The 21,155-nt window shown below is 39.0% G+C and overlaps 1 protein-coding gene across 6 annotated transcripts in view; it reads left to right on the forward strand.

Annotated features, from left to right (window-relative positions):
- Window positions 1–21,155, forward strand: part of TMEM150C (transmembrane protein 150C) — a 164,521-nt gene that overhangs the window by 116,502 nt on the left and 26,864 nt on the right. For 3 of the 6 annotated variants that reach the window (XM_075606358.1, XM_075606376.1, XM_075606338.1), the window contains 4 exons: window positions 15,045–15,131; window positions 19,138–19,188; window positions 19,306–19,356; window positions 19,448–19,515. In XM_075606358.1, coding sequence (XP_075462473.1) covers window positions 15,052–15,131; window positions 19,138–19,188; window positions 19,306–19,356; window positions 19,448–19,515 — 250 coding nt within the window. In that variant the 5' untranslated portion in view covers window positions 15,045–15,051. The remainder of the gene's footprint in view (window positions 1–15,044; window positions 15,132–19,137; window positions 19,189–19,305; window positions 19,357–19,447; window positions 19,516–21,155) is intronic. The other 3 variants (XM_075606349.1, XM_075606381.1, XM_075606367.1) reach the window with 1 other exon arrangement.

Raw genomic sequence — 21,155 nt, forward strand, 5'->3', positions numbered from 1 at the left:
TTATATTTAGAATCACTGTATATAGCACGCCCTATATGGGTTTCCTATATTTGTACACTTATCTTGTATTTCATTTACACACAATCACTGTGTTTAGCGATTAACAAGGATGCATATCCATGAGGATATTACCAATTAACACATACATTACTGTACTCACTAATAGGTATATGCTGTATAAGCATTAACATACAACAAACTTACTTCAATCAGAATAAGTCCCTTTATTTTGTTTGTTTTTTCATTGTTTTTCTGTGTAAAACAGTTTGTCATTTCCACCCTTGGGCAACAAAACGCAAAATCAAAATATGCTTGGTCCATACCCCCCCCACCCCCCCATTCTCAATAGCCCCCCTCCCCTCTTCACATATAAGTGAACACATGGAGAGAAAAAAAAGTCCATCATAGGAATCGAACCCGGCAGAGACTGAATTATCTGTTTGGGGGGATCCAAACCCTGAGAGCTATTTATATGTGAGACGGCCACGTGGCTTCACTTTCTGGTGAATAATCACTACATTTGGGTTATGTTCCCCCTACCCTCACCCCCAATGTATACATACACTACCCCCCAGATACATACATAAACTACCCCCCCAAATACATACATACACTACCCCCCAAACTTACACTACTCCCCGAATAGAAACACACACACTACCCCCCCAATACACACACACACTATCCCCCAAAATACATACATACACACACACTACACCACAAATACATACACCCCCCCCCCAAATACATACACCCTCCCAAACACATACATACACTTCTCCCCTAAATACACACACACTACCCCCCCAAACACACACAAACCACTACCCCCAAATACACACTCACTATCCCCCCCAAATACACACACTATCCCCCCAAATACAAACACACTATCCCCCCCAAATACACACACTACCCCCCAAAATACACACACTACCCCCCCCCCAAATACACACACATAATACCGCTTGACTCTCTCCCTCACTGTCCTGCCGTTGGCTGGGGGGGGGGGGCATCGGGCGCTTGAGTCGGGCCTCTTGTTGCCGCCGGGGCCCGCGACTCCCAAGCCTGCGCCTCTCCTGCACTGCCGGGCCTCTCTCATGCCGGTGCGCGCCAGAAGCTGGGCAGCTTCTTGTGAACGCTGACGTCACAGAGAGGCCCGACGTGGGACAGTGCAGGAGAGAGGCAGGCCCACCGCTACGGAGACACGGCGGCAACAAGATGCCACTCCAGCGCCGGGCAGAACCCCCCACAGCCATCGGCAGGACAGTGAGGGAGAGAGCCAGCAGCTGAGCAGCAGCGACTCTGCGAATGGAGGAGAGCCGCATGTTGATTGGGAAAGAGCCGCATGCGGCTCGGTGGCAACAGGTTGCTGACCCCTAGACTAGGGGGACTGCTACAGATGATGACCCACACAAGGTACTTATTCTGTAACCAAAGTAAATCTTGTTATGTGTGCGGAACCCCAAAAAAACATGGGTTTTTAAAATGGCCACTCAGAAAAAATAAAAAGTACAGTGACACCTGTGACAGCTACAAACTTTGCAAGTGATGTCTGCCCCACCTGTATGACTGCAGCCATGGTTCTAGCATGTACACAGGATATTGATGCAGTAGCGCCTCCCAAGGTCAATGTGAAGAATACACCTGAGTGCCAGAATAGAGGGTAAAATGTGTTTTTTTTTCTGTAATGAACCCAGCTGTCTGGACCCTAGGCGCACGGAAGTGTCGTGTCCTTATGCCCTTGAACATGAAGACCGTCAGCAAGAGCAGGACCCACTGAATGCCGAATTTCCGCCTGCAACAAAAGCATGGTGAGTGCAGAGAAACTACAGAAGTTTGAAGCAAAGAAGGGGACCTCAGTATCCCTGATGCACCAGAGTCTTCCAGAGTAAAGAGTAAGGGAGAAAAATGAAAGGTTCTCAGCTTACTGTTGAAGTTGCAGACACGTCCAGAGATGGCCTACGACATCAGAAGGTAGCCTAGATGTCCTACAGCATAGAGCGAATGGAAGATTTGTCGTGGGAATGACGGAATCTCCAGAGGGCCCAAGGCAGAAGTCGTGTAGCCCGAAGAAGTGTCTGTCCAGTTCTCACAGTGAGAAGCCCTCAACAAACAATACCAGGGAAACGGAGCCGGAACCAATAAGTAATGATCCCTTGACCAGCTCTGACGTTGCGCTGCAAAATGCCAGGCTTGACTATGATCTCCTCCGTGAATGATTGGAACAGGAGACGTTCACACTCTCAGCATAGAGATTGATGTCTCTCGCCAGGAGGTCAGTGGTCTCAGCACAGACCTGGAAATCTCCCAAAAGGAGACTCACAGTCTCGTTACAGAGCTGGAAGTCTCTCAAAAATAGGTTTGCAGTCTCAGTACTGATCTGGAAGTCTCTGAGAAGGAGCTTCATGCTCGCTACACAAATATAGAAGTCTCGCATCAGGAGATCCGAAGTCTCAGCACAGAGGTGTGTAAATGGAAGGATGACAATGTACACAGTATCATCTGTTTCATCTGAAGCACAGGAAAAGAAAGTGACGTGCTTAAAAGTTGCAACACGATACTCAATTGTAAAATAAACACAATTTGTTTAGTTAATGTCCGCTTTCATGAAGCTTTTAAACTTGACTTTCGTTTTCATGATGCAGCCTTGCAAATAAATCTCCTTGTAAATCTATGTGTCATTTCCTTCCTAAAGATTAAGTACATAAAGTGAGCAATTAAGTTGTGCTACTTAAGTCACCTTTCAGCACGGCTTGGTAAATATGACCCTTTATGAATTGTTCAAGGGAATCGGGTGTAAGGTTGAACGCTTGGAAAATATGGGGGCTTTCAGGACAGGTGTCTCTTGGAGTATCCCGTCTTAGTAAATATAGCCCAATATGTGTTGTAGGCGGAGATATAAAAAAAAAATTCAATGAGGACGATAAATTATTTAAGAGGTCTTTGCTTTCCAGTGTCTTTCTTTCTGGAGGGATTGCACCTCTAAAGTAGTCTTTAACTTCAGAGGCTGGCCCCACTCCTGATTCTATTGTAGGCTGTGAGACCCACTGACCAACCATAGTTTGAAAACCCATTGTACATACATTATGCAGCAAGTGACAAGGATAATCAGGATGCTGATTTGAAGCACTGCATAGCATCACTCTGAGGAAGACCAGACTGCCCGTTTTCATAATGATACAGAGACGTCTTGAATTACTATACAATTATGTTATTAGTGGAGGCGCAGAGGGAATATGAGTGCATTGTGAAGGACATTAAAGTAATGACATTTAAATAGAGAGCGTCATCCAGCCCTTTCATAGTTTGGATGCCAATCGAGCTTAAGATAAACAGTGCGTATTATACTAGCTTGTTTGTTTCATATGTTATTGTTCTCAACCTCTGGTTTGTTTCCTGCCAGGTCAGGTAATTTTTACCAGTAAGTAAGATGCTGCATTGTTTCCAAGAGAAGCAGGAAGGGTATTATACCAGTTTGGTAGGAAATACATGGGATGTTAAGTTTTCTCTACAAAAATCGGGGATTTAAAGGGACAAGAAGACAAAAGTGTACTAATGGCAGTGAAAGTTTAAGTGGTTACGAGCGGATGTAGTTGGTGTTGTTTTTTTTCTTAACTATAATCTGACACTAATATTGAATTTTTTTTTAAATATATATTTTTATGTTAGTTTGCAGATATAGCACGTTAAGACTTGTGAGGGGTTTGATCTCAATCCACTTATAAATACGTAATTCTTAGTAAATAATGCAAAATGAAAAAATTAATATTGTATTGCTGCGACTGCAATTTTTTTCGAGCACAAAATTTAAACGCAGCAATGTTGACGCAGCAATGTTCAGTAAATCCAGACCAAGCTCATTGAAGAAGCATATGTACGCAAAATGTATGTCGAATCTGCCTCTGACATCACTTGTCGGACACCAGACGGTCACGTGGCAGGAAGCAGGGATTTTTTTGCATTTCCGTGTAATATAATGGATGAACACCTCCAGTTCATGCTAGCAGCCTTTATGTGAATAGCGTTTTTAATAGCCCGTTCAGAGGACAGGAATTAAATATCAAGAGATAGAGATTTAAAGCTGCAATTCAAGCAATATCCGACATGTTTATTTTTTAAAATAAATCAGTTCTGTACTATGGCATTTGTAGCATTTTTTTTTTTTTTTTAAACAATTTTAAAGACATTTTTTATGTATTCTAATGTGGCAAACGTTTTTGTTTCTATAGAAACCATTTACAAAGTCACACCTCTTCCCCTTCTGAGACAGGCTCTGGCTCTTGAGCCCTGCCCTCTCTCTAGCAGTGCACCAATTGTATCTAGTAACTGCCTGATCACATGATCTTCCACACAGAACTTTGCATTGTGGGTACTGTTTTGCAGCAATAACTGAATTGAATAACCCAGAGCAAAGTGATCGATTACAGGAGAACGGATCGATCTGCAGCACAAGCTAATCACTTGTCAGTGTGCAGATTATATTAATGCACATATTGAAGAAAAAAAAACATTTAAAAACAGCAGCTTGAACTGCAGCTTTAAAAAAGCAATTCAAGCTGGGTTTAAAAAAAAAAAAATTTTAATACAGGATTGAAGCAGGGGATCTCCGGGATTGACCCCCATTGATTTCAGCTCCGGGGTCCCTGCTGCCGGAGGTACTTACCTGTAGCCACTCCAGGATTCAAATGATGGCTGCTTTTTAAAGCTGCCGGGCCCTGCAGGCCGATAGGAAGCCGCAATATCACCCAGTGCGGCTTCCTATGGGCCCATGTGACCGGGGGATTTAAACTGTAGAAAACTGAAGGAGATGCAGGCACCCCCTTCAGAGGTAAGTATCTCCGGAAGCAGGGTGTACCAAGAGCTGAAATTAATGGGGGTTTTCAATATTTTTTTTTGCTATTTTTTATCTGGTCCCTTTTTCTATTGTAATTATTTTTTTCATAATTTGCCATAAATATTATACACAATCTATTTTGCATACTGGATGTAATTTCAAAGAATATTTATGGTGCAATTGTTTCATTCACCATATCCTCTGTTTTTGGTATCTTTTGTTAATGGAGGGGGGGTGTGGGGGGGATCACATATCTCATTCCCAGTGCAATTGATTTGAATCAATGACCTGTGCTCTTTTTTCCAATTAAGGAATATAGGGACTTTTGACATTATTTTATTATATCCTTTATTTTTTCAACATTTTATCCTATTTATCTATTCAATACATTTTTTCGCCTAGCTGCATGCTCCTTACATGGATGAAGCGCAGGTGATCATATATTTGTTTTAAATTCCCCTCCATACACACTGTGGATATAGTTGGTAGTACCCCATCGTCTCTTCTTTCAATTAATTATCTACATGTGAGAGATTTCAAGTTAGATCTCTACTTTTTAATTGTTATACATTTAGCCTTTAGCACCCAGCAATCGGCACATTTCATTGTTTATATATACAGTGGTGTGAAAAAGAAAGTACACCGTCTTTGAATTCTATGGTTTTACATATCAGGACATAATAACAATCATCTGTTCCTTAGCAGGTCTTAAAATTAGGTAAATAGAAGCTCAAATGAACAACAACACATGACATATTACACCGTGTCTGGATTTATTTAACAAAAATAAAGCCAAAATGGAGAAGCTATGTGTGAAAAACTAAGTACAGTACACCCTTACTGCTTCCATAGGAATTAAGATGCTAAGTAGCAAACAAGGTGCTGCTAATCAAATGCCCTTGATTAATTGATCATCAGCAAGTGTGACCACCTCTATAAAAGCCGAAGTTTTAGCAGTTTGCTGGTCAGGAGCATTCAGGTGTGTGTTAACACAACGCCAAAGAGGAAAGACATCAGCAATCATCTTAGAGAAGCAATTGTTGCTGCCCATCAATCTGGGAAGGGTTATAAGGCCATTTCCAAACAATTTAAAGTCCATCATTCTACAGTGAGAAAGATTATTCAAAAGTGGAAAACATTCAAGACAGTTGCCAATCTTCCCAGGAGTGGATGTCCCAGCAAATTCACCCCAAAGTCAGACCGTGCAATGCTCAGAGAAATTGCAAAAAAAAAAACAAGAGTTACATCTCAGACTCTTCAGGCCTCAGTTCAGTTAGCATGTTAAATATAAAAGTTCATGACAGTACAATTAGAAAAAGACGGAACAAGTATGGTTTGTTTGGAAGGATTGCCAGGAGAAAGCCTCTTCTCTCTAAAAAGAACATGGCAGCACGGTTTAGGTTTGCAAAGTTACATCTGAACAAACCACAAGACTTCTGGAACAATGTCCTTTGGACAGACAAGACCAAAGTTGAGATGTTTGGCCAGAAAGCACATGCGCCACATTTGGCAAAACCAAACACAGCATATCAGCACAAACACCTCATACAAACTGTCAGCACGGTGGTGGAGGGGTGATGATTTGGGCTTGTTTTGCAGCCACAGGACCTGGGAACTTTGCAGTCATTGAGTCAACCATGAACTCCTCTGTATACCAAAGAATTCTAGAGTCAAATGTGAGGCCATCTGTCCGAAAGCTAAAGCTTGACCGAAATTGGGTCATGCAACAGGACAATGATCCCAAGCACACCAGCAAATCTACAACAGAATGGCTGAAAAAGAAAAGAATCAAGGTGTTGCAATGGCCCAGTCAAAGTCCAGACCTCAACCCGATTGAAATGCTGTGGTGGGACCTTAAGAGAGCTATGCATAAACAAATGCCCACAAATCTCAATGAACTGAAGCAACGTTGTAAAGAAGAGTGGGCCAAAATTCCTCCACAGCGATGTGAGAGACTGATAAAGTCATACAGAAAACGATTACTTCAAGTTATTGCTACTAAAGGTGGTTCTACAAGCTATTGAATCATAAGGTGTACTTAGTTTTTCACACATGGCTTCTCAATTTTGGCTTTATTTTTGTTAAAAATAAATCATGCCATGGTGTAATATGTCATGTGTTGTTGTTCATCTGAGGCTGTATTTGCCTAATTTTAAGACCTGCTAATCAACAGAAGATTGTTGTTATGTCCTGATATGTAAAACCATAGAATTCAAAGAGGGTGTTCTTTCTTTTTCACACAAGTGTATATACAGTATATAAATATATACTGTGTTTGTAATACCTTTGTTTGGCTTTTGTGAACTAGAATTCTGTGTAACAAGTTTCTACACTATAATAATGGAGCCCATTTAAACTGATGCATCGCCGTTCACACAGCTTTTAGGCACAGCATGGGACTAGCAAAGCAAGTACAAGCCACTCACAGACATGTTTCAACCTTGATGGGTATCATCAGTGTGAGGTTGGTTTATACTTGCTTTGAAATATTTCTAGGCTGGGTAGGTTTACCATATCACATTTTAAGTTATGGTGGGTGAAAAAGGTGACAGAAAACCTCTACCGTGAATGGATATTCCAGGCAAAAGGTGACACATTGTGTGCTCATTTGCATGTCATTTCCCAGAATCCCTTGCTGCAGTGGGAGCACTGTATGCGAGGTGATAATGGTTGAAAGGCAGGGGTGCAGACCTGTCTAAGACATGTGAATGTATTGTTATTATTAAAGTGTTTCATTAATTGTTATATTATTTTAGTATATATTTTTTGTTTGTACTCATGCTGATTGTTTATAATTTGTATTTTGCATTTTATTTGTTGGTAACATTGTATTTAGTTAATCTTTTAATTATTTTATAGTTGTTATGGTTTGCATTAGCCATTTGTATCCTATCAGGAATTTAATTTGATTGCAATCAACGCCATATACCAGCTGTAATAGTTTAATATTAGATGGTTGCATTTAGAAAATTGTATTGTATTGTATATCCTTATTTATATAGAGCCAAAAGTGTACTCAGCACTTCACAAAGAATACAGTACAGGGAATTAAAATAATAAATTAAGAGCAGCAAAATCAGACAATAGGAAAGGAAACACGTAATCACTGTTTAGTCTTAGCAAAGGCTTAAAGTAGCACTAGCATGTGATCAGAGAATCTAAACAAAAAATGGTATGATCAATTGCACAGAGAGACCAGAACATATGACCAGACTGAGATTCCAAGGGGGATTACCAGAAAGCCCGTGGAGGATAGCATGATTAAGTAAAAAAACAGCAAATCAGACTAAGCAGGTAACAAGACCAATTGGATAAGATAAGAAAATAATAAGAAGGCAGGCGTCACCCAAGCCAGACTGCTTGCAGTTGTCCAAAGACATGTATTGTAGCCAGAGAACCGATTTTCTTATCTTGCTCACTAAACAGTGATTAGGTGACTGTGTACATATTTTTGTGTAGGTCAGAGTTAATTCATTTTCTGTCATAGTCCGTTCCACGGTGCATTGTGTATCAATTAACTGACTCTACATTAGGTTTTTTTTTGTGTAATATACCATGTTTTCCATCTGAAAAAGTAGTGTGTGGTTGGGTGAAGGAAAGTACCATAGGCTATATCTACTTTATCCTATATCTATACTTACAGTATATTGATCCAGAGGAAGGCAAACAAAACCCAAGTGACATATCATCCAATGATATCTCATAAAGGGGAAAATAAATTCTTCCCGACTCCATGAATTGGCAAACAGATTACTCCCTGGATCAACATCCTTCCCATGTTTACTTATTTGGTATATCCCTGTATACCTTTCCATTCTAAAAAGATGTCCAACCTTTTTTTAACATATCTATTGCATCGGCCATCACAGTCCCCATGGGTAATGAATTCCACATTTTAACTGCCCTTACTGTAAAGAACCTTTCCTTTGTTGCTGGTGAAATCTTCTTTCCTCCAACCTTAAGGGATGGCCCCGAGTCCTTTGTATTGTCCTCGGGATAAATAGTTATTTTGAAAAGCTCTTTGTATTGTTCCTGAATATATTTGTAGATAGTTATCATATCCCCGCTTAGACGCCTCTTTTCTAATGTAAATAAATCTAATTTAGCTAGCCTCTCCTCAAAGTTAGAATGTCCATCCCCTTTATTAATTTGGTGTCTCTTCTCTGTACTGTCTCTAGTTCCATAATGTCTTTTCTTAGGATTGGTGCCCAAAATTGTACTTCATATTCAAGGTGTGGTCTTACTAATGCTTTATAAAGGGGCATAATTATGTTTACTTCCCGTCCATCCATTGCCCGTTTGATGCAAGATAAGATCTTGTTTGCTTTTGCAGCTACTGAATGAATTTGGGCACTATTGCTAAGCCTGCTGTCTACAAGCACTCCTAAATCCTTCTCCATCAAGGATTCCCCCAATTTATACCCATCTAATTTGTAAGTCACATGTTCATTCTTGCTTCCCAAATGCATAACCTTAACCATAATTTATTTCAAATGAGACCATGTTATGATCACTGTTATATAAGATGGGGTAGGGGAAGGGGAAGCTGTCCGCATCAGCCTAATAGAAAGAAGAAAGTGTAATATAACACTGCGGTGCAAAATAGGGCAATAGGAACAACATAAAGAGAGGAAAGAAACCCTACAGCATGCACGCACTGTGACGTAGTAGATAATATGAAAAGTGATATAAAAGCCTTTTAATGTCTATTAAAAATAGTATGAGGGGATCAGGTGTTAATAATCCATGACCTGTCCCGTATAAACCACTGGCTAACCAATGAAACACTCTTTGTCAAATGTTAGTCGCATTAGCTGGAGGTAAGCCAATTGTATAGTATGTAAAATTAATGGAGTTCTTCACTGTGTTAGCGGGAACTACTATACACAACCCTTTATCAGCGTTGGATAGGTGTGTTTATTTATTTATAAAATGTTTTACCAGGAAGTAATACATTGAGAGTTACCTCTCGTTTTCAAGTATGTCCTGGGCACAGAGTTAAGACAAATAATACATGTTTACAAATACAGTTAATACATGAGAGTATACATTATATACAAGACATTGCATGCACAGTGTGTTATACACACACAGATACCTGCCCACTAATAGCAGGCAGCTCTAAATATAACTCTTTACTAAAACATATATGGTGAAGCGGGATTAATAATAACACCTACCAATATGCACAAATGTGTATAATATACACCAACTGGGTTGTGTGACGGAGTGATGTCACCATGCGGAAGTGTCTGGGGGAGAGACACACGAACACTATCAGTGGGAGATTACTGACAGCAAACTACTATTCAACCAGATAAGTGGATACTTTACCACTAGCCACTACATAGGATAATATACTAATGATGTTGGCATGTTTGGTGCTATTTATGCATTCCCCATAGCCTGTGTGTAGAGTCTCTATTGGCACTCATATTAATACAGAGTGTGATATACTGCATATATTGATATGTATGCGTGCAGGTTCAGGGACTCAATCTCTCTCACCAGCTATTGGCAATTTTACATGCTTTAAATATCAACTCACTCACAGACATGAATACTCTTAACTACACTAGAGTATGGGGCAAATCCCTGAGGCTATAACTGGATACGGTCGAAAGAACCATGACTCGAGGCTTTACTATATTTCTAGAATATGCCTCAGACTAACAAGGGATTTATGTACCCTCTAGAATATTTGTATTCTTATTTAGAAGGGGAGCATGATCAGTGAGGGGTTAATGGCATATGCTACACCACTGGATTGATGCTATTAAGTGAGGCCATAACTGGATGCGATTTTATGAGTCGTGCCTCAAGGCTTTAAAGATACATTATTATAATGTGCCTCAGAATACACAAAAATCAACAGACACTGATACATTGTCATTTATTCAGAGCATTTTGTATATACATTGTATACCAGTTCCATTAACCTCAGGAGAGTAATGACATACAAGGGTAATCTCCTTGTGATTTAGAAGGTACTGTTTATTGCATATAATATACAAGAGGTGTTATATACTCTCTGTAATATTCTGTGACCCAAAATACCAACTTTAATGGGACATAAATAACTACTTTTTTGTAGATTATTTCAGCTTAGATTTATTGCTGCAGTGTAATACAGTGAAATACATGTTGAATCATAAGATCTGACTACATTCTCACTTATCTGATATTTGTGCAAATATTATATTTCTAGCACAATTACAGTAGCATCATGAATGGATGTAATAGACAGTAACTAAGTGCCAATACTAATGGTGCACGTCACGAATACACGCTTAGCGGAGTGATTTAACCCCATAGGGGCATAAGATCTAAAATGTTGTAAACGCTAAAGCTATATTGTAATTTGTATCACAACCCAGTTGGTGTATATTATACACAATTGTGTATATTGGTAGGTGTTAATATTAATCCCGCTTCACCATATATGTTTTAGTAAAGAGTTATATTTAGAGCTGCCTGCTATTAGTGGGCAGGTATCTGTGTGTGTATAACACACCTATCCAACACTGATAAAGGGTTGTGTATAGTAGTTCCCACTGATACAGTGGAGAACTCCATTAATTTTAGATACTATACAATTGGCTTACCTCCAGCTAATGCGACTAGCATTTGACAAAGAGTGTTTCATTGGTTAGCCAGTGGTTTATACGGGACAGGTCATGGATTATTAACACCTGATCCCCTCATACTATTTTTAATAGTCATTAAAAGGCTGTATATCACTTTTCATATTATCTACTACGTCACAGTGAGTGCATGCTGTAGGGTTTCTTTCCTCTCTTTATTATGATCACTGTTACACAAATGTTCCAGGACTTGAATATTTGCTATTACTTCTACATTGTTTGATATTACCAAATCCAGTATTGCTCCTCTCCTGGTTGGTTCCTCAATAATTTGGGTCATATTATTGACTTTAAGCACCCCAAAAAACTGTTTCCTTTTGTTGTAATGCTAATCTCATTGCCCCAGTCTATGTCTGGATAATTACATTCACCCATTATGCAAACATGACCTACTTTTGATGCCTTCTCCTATTTGCAAAAGTATTTTAGCTTCCTCAATCTCACAGATATTTGGTGGTTTATAGCATATCCCTACAAACATTTTCTTTATACTTTTCCCTCCACTGCTAATTTCTATCCACAAGGTCTCTACATTTTCATCATTCCCTTCATAAACATCTTCCTTTATAATAGGTTTTAGATCCAGTTTACATATAAACATACTCCACCTCCTCTTCCATATGCTCGATCCTTCCAAAAAAGGGAATAACCCTCTAAATTAACTGCCCAATCATGAGTTTCATCCCACCATGTTTCAATAATGCCTATTATATCATACTGCTCCCTTGTGGCTATTAATTGTCAGGCTTCTTGCATTATATACACAATATACCTTGTTACCCTGACTACAACATATGATGTAGCATCGTATTATCTCTACGTATTATTACTCTTGGGCATATACCCCTTGTCTAGTTTTCATTATTTCAATGTCCTGGGAACCAAGTTTGGGTACTCTACACTTCCCAGACTATCTTGCATATATATCATTTTATAGAAAATATCACAATCAGTGGACATTTGGCACTATGTTTGAATATATTTGCAGAGTCTGGTAGATACTGTGTAAACAAGAGAGACGTTGGTTTTAACTTTTTATTAGTGTGTTTATGTATATATATATTTTTGGAATAGATGAGTTTAAATAAAATTTTATTATTTTTCTGTATTTTCCTCCCTGGTGTCTGCATTTACTAATGCGGTTCTTGTACACCTACGGTTCAGCTATATATACTATAAATAGGCTGAGTGCAACTAAATGGGTATCTTTTGGTGATCATCTCTTGATCACTTTTTGCAAACATATCAGTCATTCCCAGTGCACCGCCGCGGTCTTTATACTATGATGAATATTAAGGTAGAGCAGGGATGACCCTTTTCCTATGTTGAATATGCAGTTTAAGTCTCCGGTTCCCCTACCTTTTTTATATATTGATTTCAGTTTATATTCTTAATTCACGCTTGCACCAACTTTATAATTGTTTAATTTGCACAATACAGTACACTATTTTAGTGAACACTAACCATACATCACTAAGAATATTAACATTGAATCAGTTATATACATATTGGTTGACACACTTTTCCAATACTAGTGAGTACTGTAGCGCTGATTTATTTATTGTGTGTGTGGTTGCATGTGTTGGGGTAGCAAGCTTGTGGCACATAATCAGCAAGGAGGAAGCCGATTGTGGGTGGGAGGCTACAGGGATGCTTTGAATGAAGCGGAGAACTGTAAGGAGGGATAGTAGAGAGAAATGTTGGTGGAGACTATTGAGAGAAAGGTGTTAGGAGAAAGAAAATGTTAAAACAATAGAGTAGACAGAATTAAAGGATGACACAGACAAAAGAATGACACAGGTTATATTAGAGAGATCAAATACACAAAGGTGATCTAAAGAGCAAGCTAAAGGTGAGAAAGTGAGAGAAGTAAAAATTGTAGTGAACAAAAGAACACGCTAGAACAAAGAGCCAACTCTCATTAACCTGTAGAGTGCCATAATAATGTAGAAGATATGGCATAGTCCTTGGTACCCCAGAGACCCTTACGACGTACCAGGTACGTTTATGGGCACGTGTTAGTTTAAGGGCAGCTTCCTCCACTTCAGTTTCTGGTTCCAGGCCTGGGCGTTTTGTGATTACTTCAGTAATGAGTGTATTAGCTCCATTTAAAAAAAATAAAAAAAATACATTTTTACCTGAAATATGCTATGGGCCAAACCAATCTTAAATTATTAAACAGGAAAATAGGAAATAAAATAGGAAAATAATAATAATTATTAAAATAATTAAATAGGAAAATGGTAAATAAAATCATTACAGGTTTGCATTGCACTTTAAGGTGATGCAGTAAAAACCGAATTATTGAAGAAATGTTTTAGTAGCAGAATAGGCGATTTTTCTGCATTTTGGAGTAAATGCAATCAATAAGCAATGAGCTCCTGAGAATTGTATCTATTGCCTAAAAGAGACTGTCCAGTGATGGCATGTGTTCTATATGGAAACATTAGTGACAAACTTAACATGCTCATTTTGGGCTCTAGGTATCAAAGGCAAAATGTAGGTGCAAAGCTGTTTTGTCACAACTCGCACTAAAATATACTTACACTAGACAACGTCCATGTAGTAATCTTCGATGCACCTTTTTTGGATGTGTCTGAGATGAGGGATTTATGAAGCAAGTGGGAGCAGTTAGGGGGCAGTTACATTTCCATATAGGCTCAGGGAGAAACAATTGTCATTTTGTGAACGCCAATGCGTCAGCACAGACCAGTTTCTTGATACAACTCTCCCCCCCCCCCCCCCCTTGGTATCATCGTGATCTATTTTATTTGACACAATGAATAGGAAGTTAATCTTGCAGGCCTTGTTAATTCTTATCTAACCTAAATATATAGGTGTGTGTCTGGTATAGCACATACAGTAAGTTCCCAGGACCGCACCTTGGAAAGAGAGGAGGGATTTCATTGTTTCATTGTTGTGGCATTTGTTATTCTTCTGTTGATAACATGACTTCCCTTCTACAGGACCTACCTACAAGCGTGGTTATAAAAACAACTGTCTTTGTTGATGTCACTGTTGAACAAACCTTTTGATGCTTGCTTTTCCTATTCATTTTTGTTATGTTAAAGCAGCAATTAGCTTTGACCTTTCATTATTTGCTTACTTTAATAGATCCCCTCTTACCCCTAACTGTTTTGGTTATTTACATGTGATGCTTTGTTCAGGACATAATAAGCATTTACAATAGTAAGTGTCTGGGTGGTTAAAATGAATCTCTCACCAGAGCCCACTGCAGTGTGAAGGTTACCATGTTAACCTCAGAAACTAGAGATTAAGAAAATCATATTTTTGTAAAATTAGAAAATAAAACAAAAAGTAAAGAGCATGACCTGCTTAGTGGGCAAGATACTAACATTAGGCCTTATACTCGCATTGGCTTTTGAACCTAACAGTTTTGCAGGTACATCCTTTATGATATGATTTAAAATCAAAATGCTGAATAAATGGCCATTGAAGGGATTTTGCAATGCATGTGATGCAGCATATTTCAGATTTTTTTTATTATAATTTTTTGCGTATTCGTATGTCACTCTTTAATCTTTTTTCTTTTTATTTCAAAGAACAGATATGGGTAACAAGAAGTGCAGCGTATGGATGTTCCTACCTCTTGTAATGTCTCTGTTCACTGCAGCCGGAGTGTGGATAGTGTAAGTATATACAAGTTGTTTCTCAACTCCTTACCTACAGAACTGGTGCCTGTTATTCTAAACTCGCACAAGTTATTCTGCAATTTTATTAACATGATTTTTAACACAGCGACTGAAATTGCACTATAATATAACACATTTTTTTATTCTGTAACGCTGACGGTGTACGTAGAGCTTACAATCTATGTTTTGGGTACCTGAGGCCCAGGGAGATAAAGTGACTTGCCTAAGGTCACAAGGAGCTGACACCGGATGAACCAGCTCCAAACTCCGTGTCATTGTTTTCAGACCATGCCTTTACTCACTGAGCAACTTGGCACAGACGGGAGCCTCTGGGTAACAAATCGTGCGATTTGACTGCAAAATTGCATGATGTGGGGACTTTTGATGCAATCGCGTTAAAAATAACGGTTGCTACATCTGTACATACAATGCACACTGCACACAACACGTACACCAACAGTCACATGTTGTACTGTTCCCCATGTCTGTTGAGAGAGACATTTTGTTGATATATAATTTTTTCGTTTACAATATATATTAGGGATTAAATCATTAAAAAAATGTACCATTGCAGTGCGCTCAGCAACAGATAAATAAGACCTGTCTTTGCTATCATTTTAATTTCTGCTTCTCCCACCTCCTAGAAAGAATGTCCATTTGTCTCTTCTGCTTTAGGTGTGTGAAAGTCTGTAGGTTTTGTACAAATATACTTCACATGCTTTTGTCTCTGAAAGAACACATGTGCTCTGCAGTGATATGTGGAAGGTCCCTACAGAGAAGTGACTGTAGGGATAGTGCTGGCAACTGGTCTGACAGAGCACACTTTTTTCTCAGTCAGCGATAATTTTTTGCACATTGCTCTAGTTATACAGTGGGGTTTTCTTTTAACCTTTTTTTTTGGTTTAGGAACCTTATAATTAGACTGTGAAATTGTAAGAAACCCCAACCCTCTCTAATATCGCGTCTGAGTAGGGTTGCCAGGTATTTGGTTACTCTGTCCGATATTGAACCGGAGAGCCAGGTATTTGGTTACTCTGTCCGATAAAAAATTAGATAATACCGGACATGTATGTGTGCGGGGTGTGGGGGGACATGTATGTGTCCGGTATTCCCTCTCCAGACTTAGTAACCAATCTCTCGATTTCCCCTGAGAAGGGAGAGAGCAGGGCTGCTGCTAGGGGGCTGGGTAGCTTCCTCCATCCTGATTGGCTGCTGCTGTGTAATGCAGCCAATTAGGATGGACGTGGCAGGAGCCTGGGGGTGGGGCCAAAGAGCAGAAGAAAAGCATGGAGCAGAGAGAGGTGAGGCTGTGTCCTGTGTGTATTTGTTCTGTTTTGTCCTGGTGTGTGTGTTCTCTGGCTGTCCTTTGGGGGTGATAATGACAGGGGGGGGTTGAAAGGATGAAGGGAGGGGGGGTTGAGAGGATGAAGGGAGGGGGGATGAGAGGATGAAGGGAGGGGGGATGAGAGGATGAAGGGGGGATGAGGATGAAGATGGGGATGAGAGGATGAAGGGAGGGATGAGAGAGAATGAAGGGAGGGGGTGGGGGTGAGGAGACGAGGGGGGTGGGAAGGTGAGAGGATGAGGAGGGGTGCAACAATCTTGGAATTTGTGGGAGGAGCAGTAAGATCGGTATTGCTCGCCATGTACAGTATGACTGCAGGTCAGGTATTTATAAATGATCTGACCATTACGTCATTTGTTCTAAATTTCACTCCAAGCATGCACCAATTTGCATCAATTTGCACTATTTCATATTATATTTCCTAAAAAAATCCTCGGAAGGGCACTCTAGCCCAAGACCCCTCCCCAGATTTTTTTACGAAATAGGATATAAATTAATGCAAATTGGTGAATACTTGGAGTGACATTTAGAAAAAATTACGTAACAGTCAGGTCATTTATAAATAACATTCTTCGTCACCAACGATTCTCGCGCGCACGTTGCACCTTTCACCATTGTGTCCAGTATTTTTGGACAAGTAACCTGGCAACCCTACGTCTGAGTTCAGATGCATTGTAATTCTTCTGTATTTGGTACAATTTTCAAATGACCTGAAAATTGCAGGGAACCCATAAGGGATGCCCGGGGAACCCAAGGATTCCTAGGAACACTGGTTGAAAAACGTTGAGCTAGTACAGGGACAGAAAGCACATTCAATAGCTATTTTCCTCTTCTAACCATGAACACACTCCTTTAATCATATCGTTGGGTTTATATGATTTTGCAATGCAAATCACAATGGGCACTCAAATGTGAACTCAAGAAATTACCTAACTCAGGTATAGCATTCCAAATGGCCATTGAAATGTATGCCCAGATTGGACAGAAGCATGTTTCTCTTCTTTGAGAAAACAAAGTAATTGATTACAACTGAACTGTGGTGTTAGTATTCTGGGTTGTAGTGAAAGGATCAAAATGTCCAATTATGAGTCACTCTGTCCCTTAACTTTCTGCTTTGTCATTACACCACTCATTGTATGTATATCTTTATTTGCATAGCGCCATCCATGTACATAGCGTTTAACAGCAGTAATAAACGTGACATAATAATATGACACATAATGGGAAGTCCCTGCCCCAAAGAGCTCATAATCGAAGTGGTAAGTCGGGAGAACTTACAGAGACAGGAGGAGGGTGTTATGGTGTGTCTGCAAAGGTCCAAGGTCGATGTATGAGGTGTATAGTATCAGCCAGGGAGCTATCCATAAGCAGATCTGTTTTTAGATAGGTCTTAAAGGTGGAGAGAGAGGGTACTAGTCGGGTGTTAAGGGGAAGGGCATTCCAGAGGTGTGGGGCAGTCGGTGAGAGAGGTTTTAGGTGGGAAAGGGCTTTAGATACAAAATGGGGTAGACAGAAGACATGCTGGAGCAGAACGCATTGTCACCGTGATCTTGTGTATATATGAGGACAAGGAAGAAAGTAAATGTATTCATTTTTTGTTTTGTTTTTAGAATAATGTAGTCCAAGTTATTAGCAGTATTGATCCAGGAGAAATGTAGATTTGTTGTGATACCTTTTAGTGTCCTTACAAGGAAACCTATAAGGTTTTAAAAGCTCAGTGCACTATCATTTTATCTACAGTGAACCCTAATGTTGTTTCCTTAAAAGGTGTCACAATGTACAACAAATCTATTTTAAATGATATGAAAGCACAAAGAAGAGTTTTATGGAAAACACTAGCATACAAAGGCAAGTTATAGACTATAGGATCCATATTTATTATTTGTAACATGTCTATTGGCATAAATAATAATGCTATTGTATAAACAGTTTATCTTGCAGCTTTAGTCAGTTATAGAGACCAAGATAAGGCTCCGGTCAGCTAATACTAAAATAGAGATATATGGTGGTAATATTCTTACTAGGGGGGTACTTAGGGAAGAGACATAGCTAATACACACAAAAACAGAATCCCTATTAGGAACACTCAACCCCTACTGATACATAAATAAAAGAAATATCTTTATTAATAACAGAAAACTATACACATATGAGTTAAAACCTAAGGACGCGGAGATACATGAGATACCCCTAGCTAGTGTAGTAAAGCGCAGCTTTATTCAGTTTCCTCGTGAAATTGTCTAAACAGAGTTTATTTACTGCTCTAAGTGGAACGGTACTTGGGAGCACTTTCATATGACCTAATTAGATGGATTATTTTTAACATAACCTTCTTAAATGAATAAAATGCGTCTTGCCTGAAAATAAGTTGGATGTATTGTATTGAAATGATGAAATTAATCATAATAATTAAAAAAAAAAAAAAAAAAATATATAGTATAGCGGACTCTGTTAAGCAGAATGATTCTCTGGGGATTTATTAATTGAACTGCAACTTGGCCGATCGGTGCACTACTATCGCTCGGAAATTCCCATTGGCATCAATACAATAACATATTTATATGTGTGTTTATAATGTGTATAAGTATTGTACCGGATTTGTATTCGCAGCTACGGTATACCATGTAATTTCCCTTATCCCTTTCTTATTTTAAACAGATACTTTATCGCTGTAGAAGATAACAAAATATTTCCTCTAAACTTAGACAGGTAATATTTTTTCACTATTCTAATAGGCCGATATATTTTATTTTAATTGCCTTTGCCCTGTACGTACATCTGGAGATCTTGAACTGCGGTCTCTTTCCACTTTGTTTTCTTCTTCAGGACCCCTAATTCAAAGCAGAACCCTGATTCAAAGCGGAACCCTTATATCAGGTAAATGTCTTTCTTTTTATACCTGAGATTGTCAGGAGTATATTTGCGATGTGTTAGTATAGTTACAATGACCCACTTTATATGTTTAAAGTATTGCAGGTGATGTACCCCCTGCAAGCTGTGTGTTTAGTCAAGTCATGAACATGGCAGCATTTCTAGGTAGGAAAAGCATGGAAAATGTTTTTTTATCATAATTAGGTATTGTAAAAATGGATGGTTTGCACTGCAAGCTACAGTACTTGCAATCTGTGTCCGACGTTCCTCTTTAATATACAACAAATGCATTCCTGATATGTCCATCTGTCTTCTTGTATCTCATCCTTCAATATATCCTGAGTATATACAGTATACTTCTTTTTCTTTTTGCACTGAATGATGCTGCTCTCAATCTGCTTTCGCCTCTTGCACAAGTACTTGTTAGGCTGCGCCGGTGCAACAACGTTGCGGCAAAACAAATGTATGGCCGCCGTCGCGTGTGCTTATAGTAGAAGCGGAGCGACGGAGCGATGGCTTGGTTGCGATCGCTGGAAGTCAATTTGATTTTTCCAGCAACTGCAGCGTGACGTCGCTGTCGCCGGCACTATAAGCGCAGCCATAAGGTCACAGTTTTTCGCTTTACAGAAATCCTAGTCAAAAGCCCTAAGTAATAATAATGATAAAACATTTTAGATGCATCATTTTATTAGCTGGCTGATTTGCAAAGCGGTTTCCCTCTAGAGAACTTACCATGTGGAATAAATAATATAGAAATATCTTTAATAGTATATAGTACGCAAAGGGCTAATGGAAAGCAGGTTTCCGTCTCTTGATCCAGTTTGTTGAGATTAATCTCTTATTACATGTGACAAAGTGAAACCAGTCAGATAAAGTGTACATTTATTCCTAGTTCAAAATTCTAGTCGCTGTATTAGTCCTGGAGAAATGCAGATTCAGTGTAGCTTGTAATGTGATCCTTTTTAGGGATACATATATTTTCATTGTCATAGACTCATAGGGCTGCTGTAACTGTGTAGGTTTCTTAATCAAATATAGTGTACACGTGAAGAAGAATCCGGAGGATTAAAAACACTTCCATTTAGAACCCTAATGTTTTTCAACTAAAAGATATCACAACCTTCAACTCACCTACATCTCTATAAAGGTTTATTGTGTTTCGGGTGTGCAGCACAAAAACTTTCACTTTGCTGCAGCTTTGTGCTCTTTTTTCTGCACATAACATAATGAGACAGGAATCGTACACAGTACATCTCCGTTACATTTACAGATGTAGCAGACTTCTTTGCTCCTGCCGATAATACAACATATCATAGATAATCCATAGGATTTATTGGCAGTGATAATGCAGAATATCACAGGATCAGTGGCATAGCTAGACATGTGCGGGCCTCCAGACAAAACATTTTTCAGGGCCCCATTAATATTAATTCTGATTGCGATTTTTTTTTTCTCCCTCCCCCATCCTGCCCCTGACCTTGAAACTTCCAGGTCTCCAAACCTTAGGTATTGCTGCTATGGGAAGTTATTTCTTAGATTAAAAAAAGAACAGAATTTAAAAAAAAAACAAAAAAACTATTCCATAATCTTTTGATCCTCAATGTAAAATTAATTGGCTTTGCCATGAATCATTTCCAGTTTTTGCTTTTACTGCCCAAAACTGAAACGTCTGTAACTCTTTTTATCATTGTTAACTTTATCTCTCTTTTTTTTTCTTTACCAGATGCATACAATTTTAGATTTATTTTAAGGAGATCTATTTGTGTTAGCTCAGAACTGGGTTCAAGTAACTTTCCCCTAATTCC

This window comes from Ascaphus truei, chromosome 1 (assembly GCF_040206685.1).
Source record: "Ascaphus truei isolate aAscTru1 chromosome 1, aAscTru1.hap1, whole genome shotgun sequence".
NCBI lineage: Eukaryota > Metazoa > Chordata > Amphibia > Anura > Ascaphidae > Ascaphus > Ascaphus truei.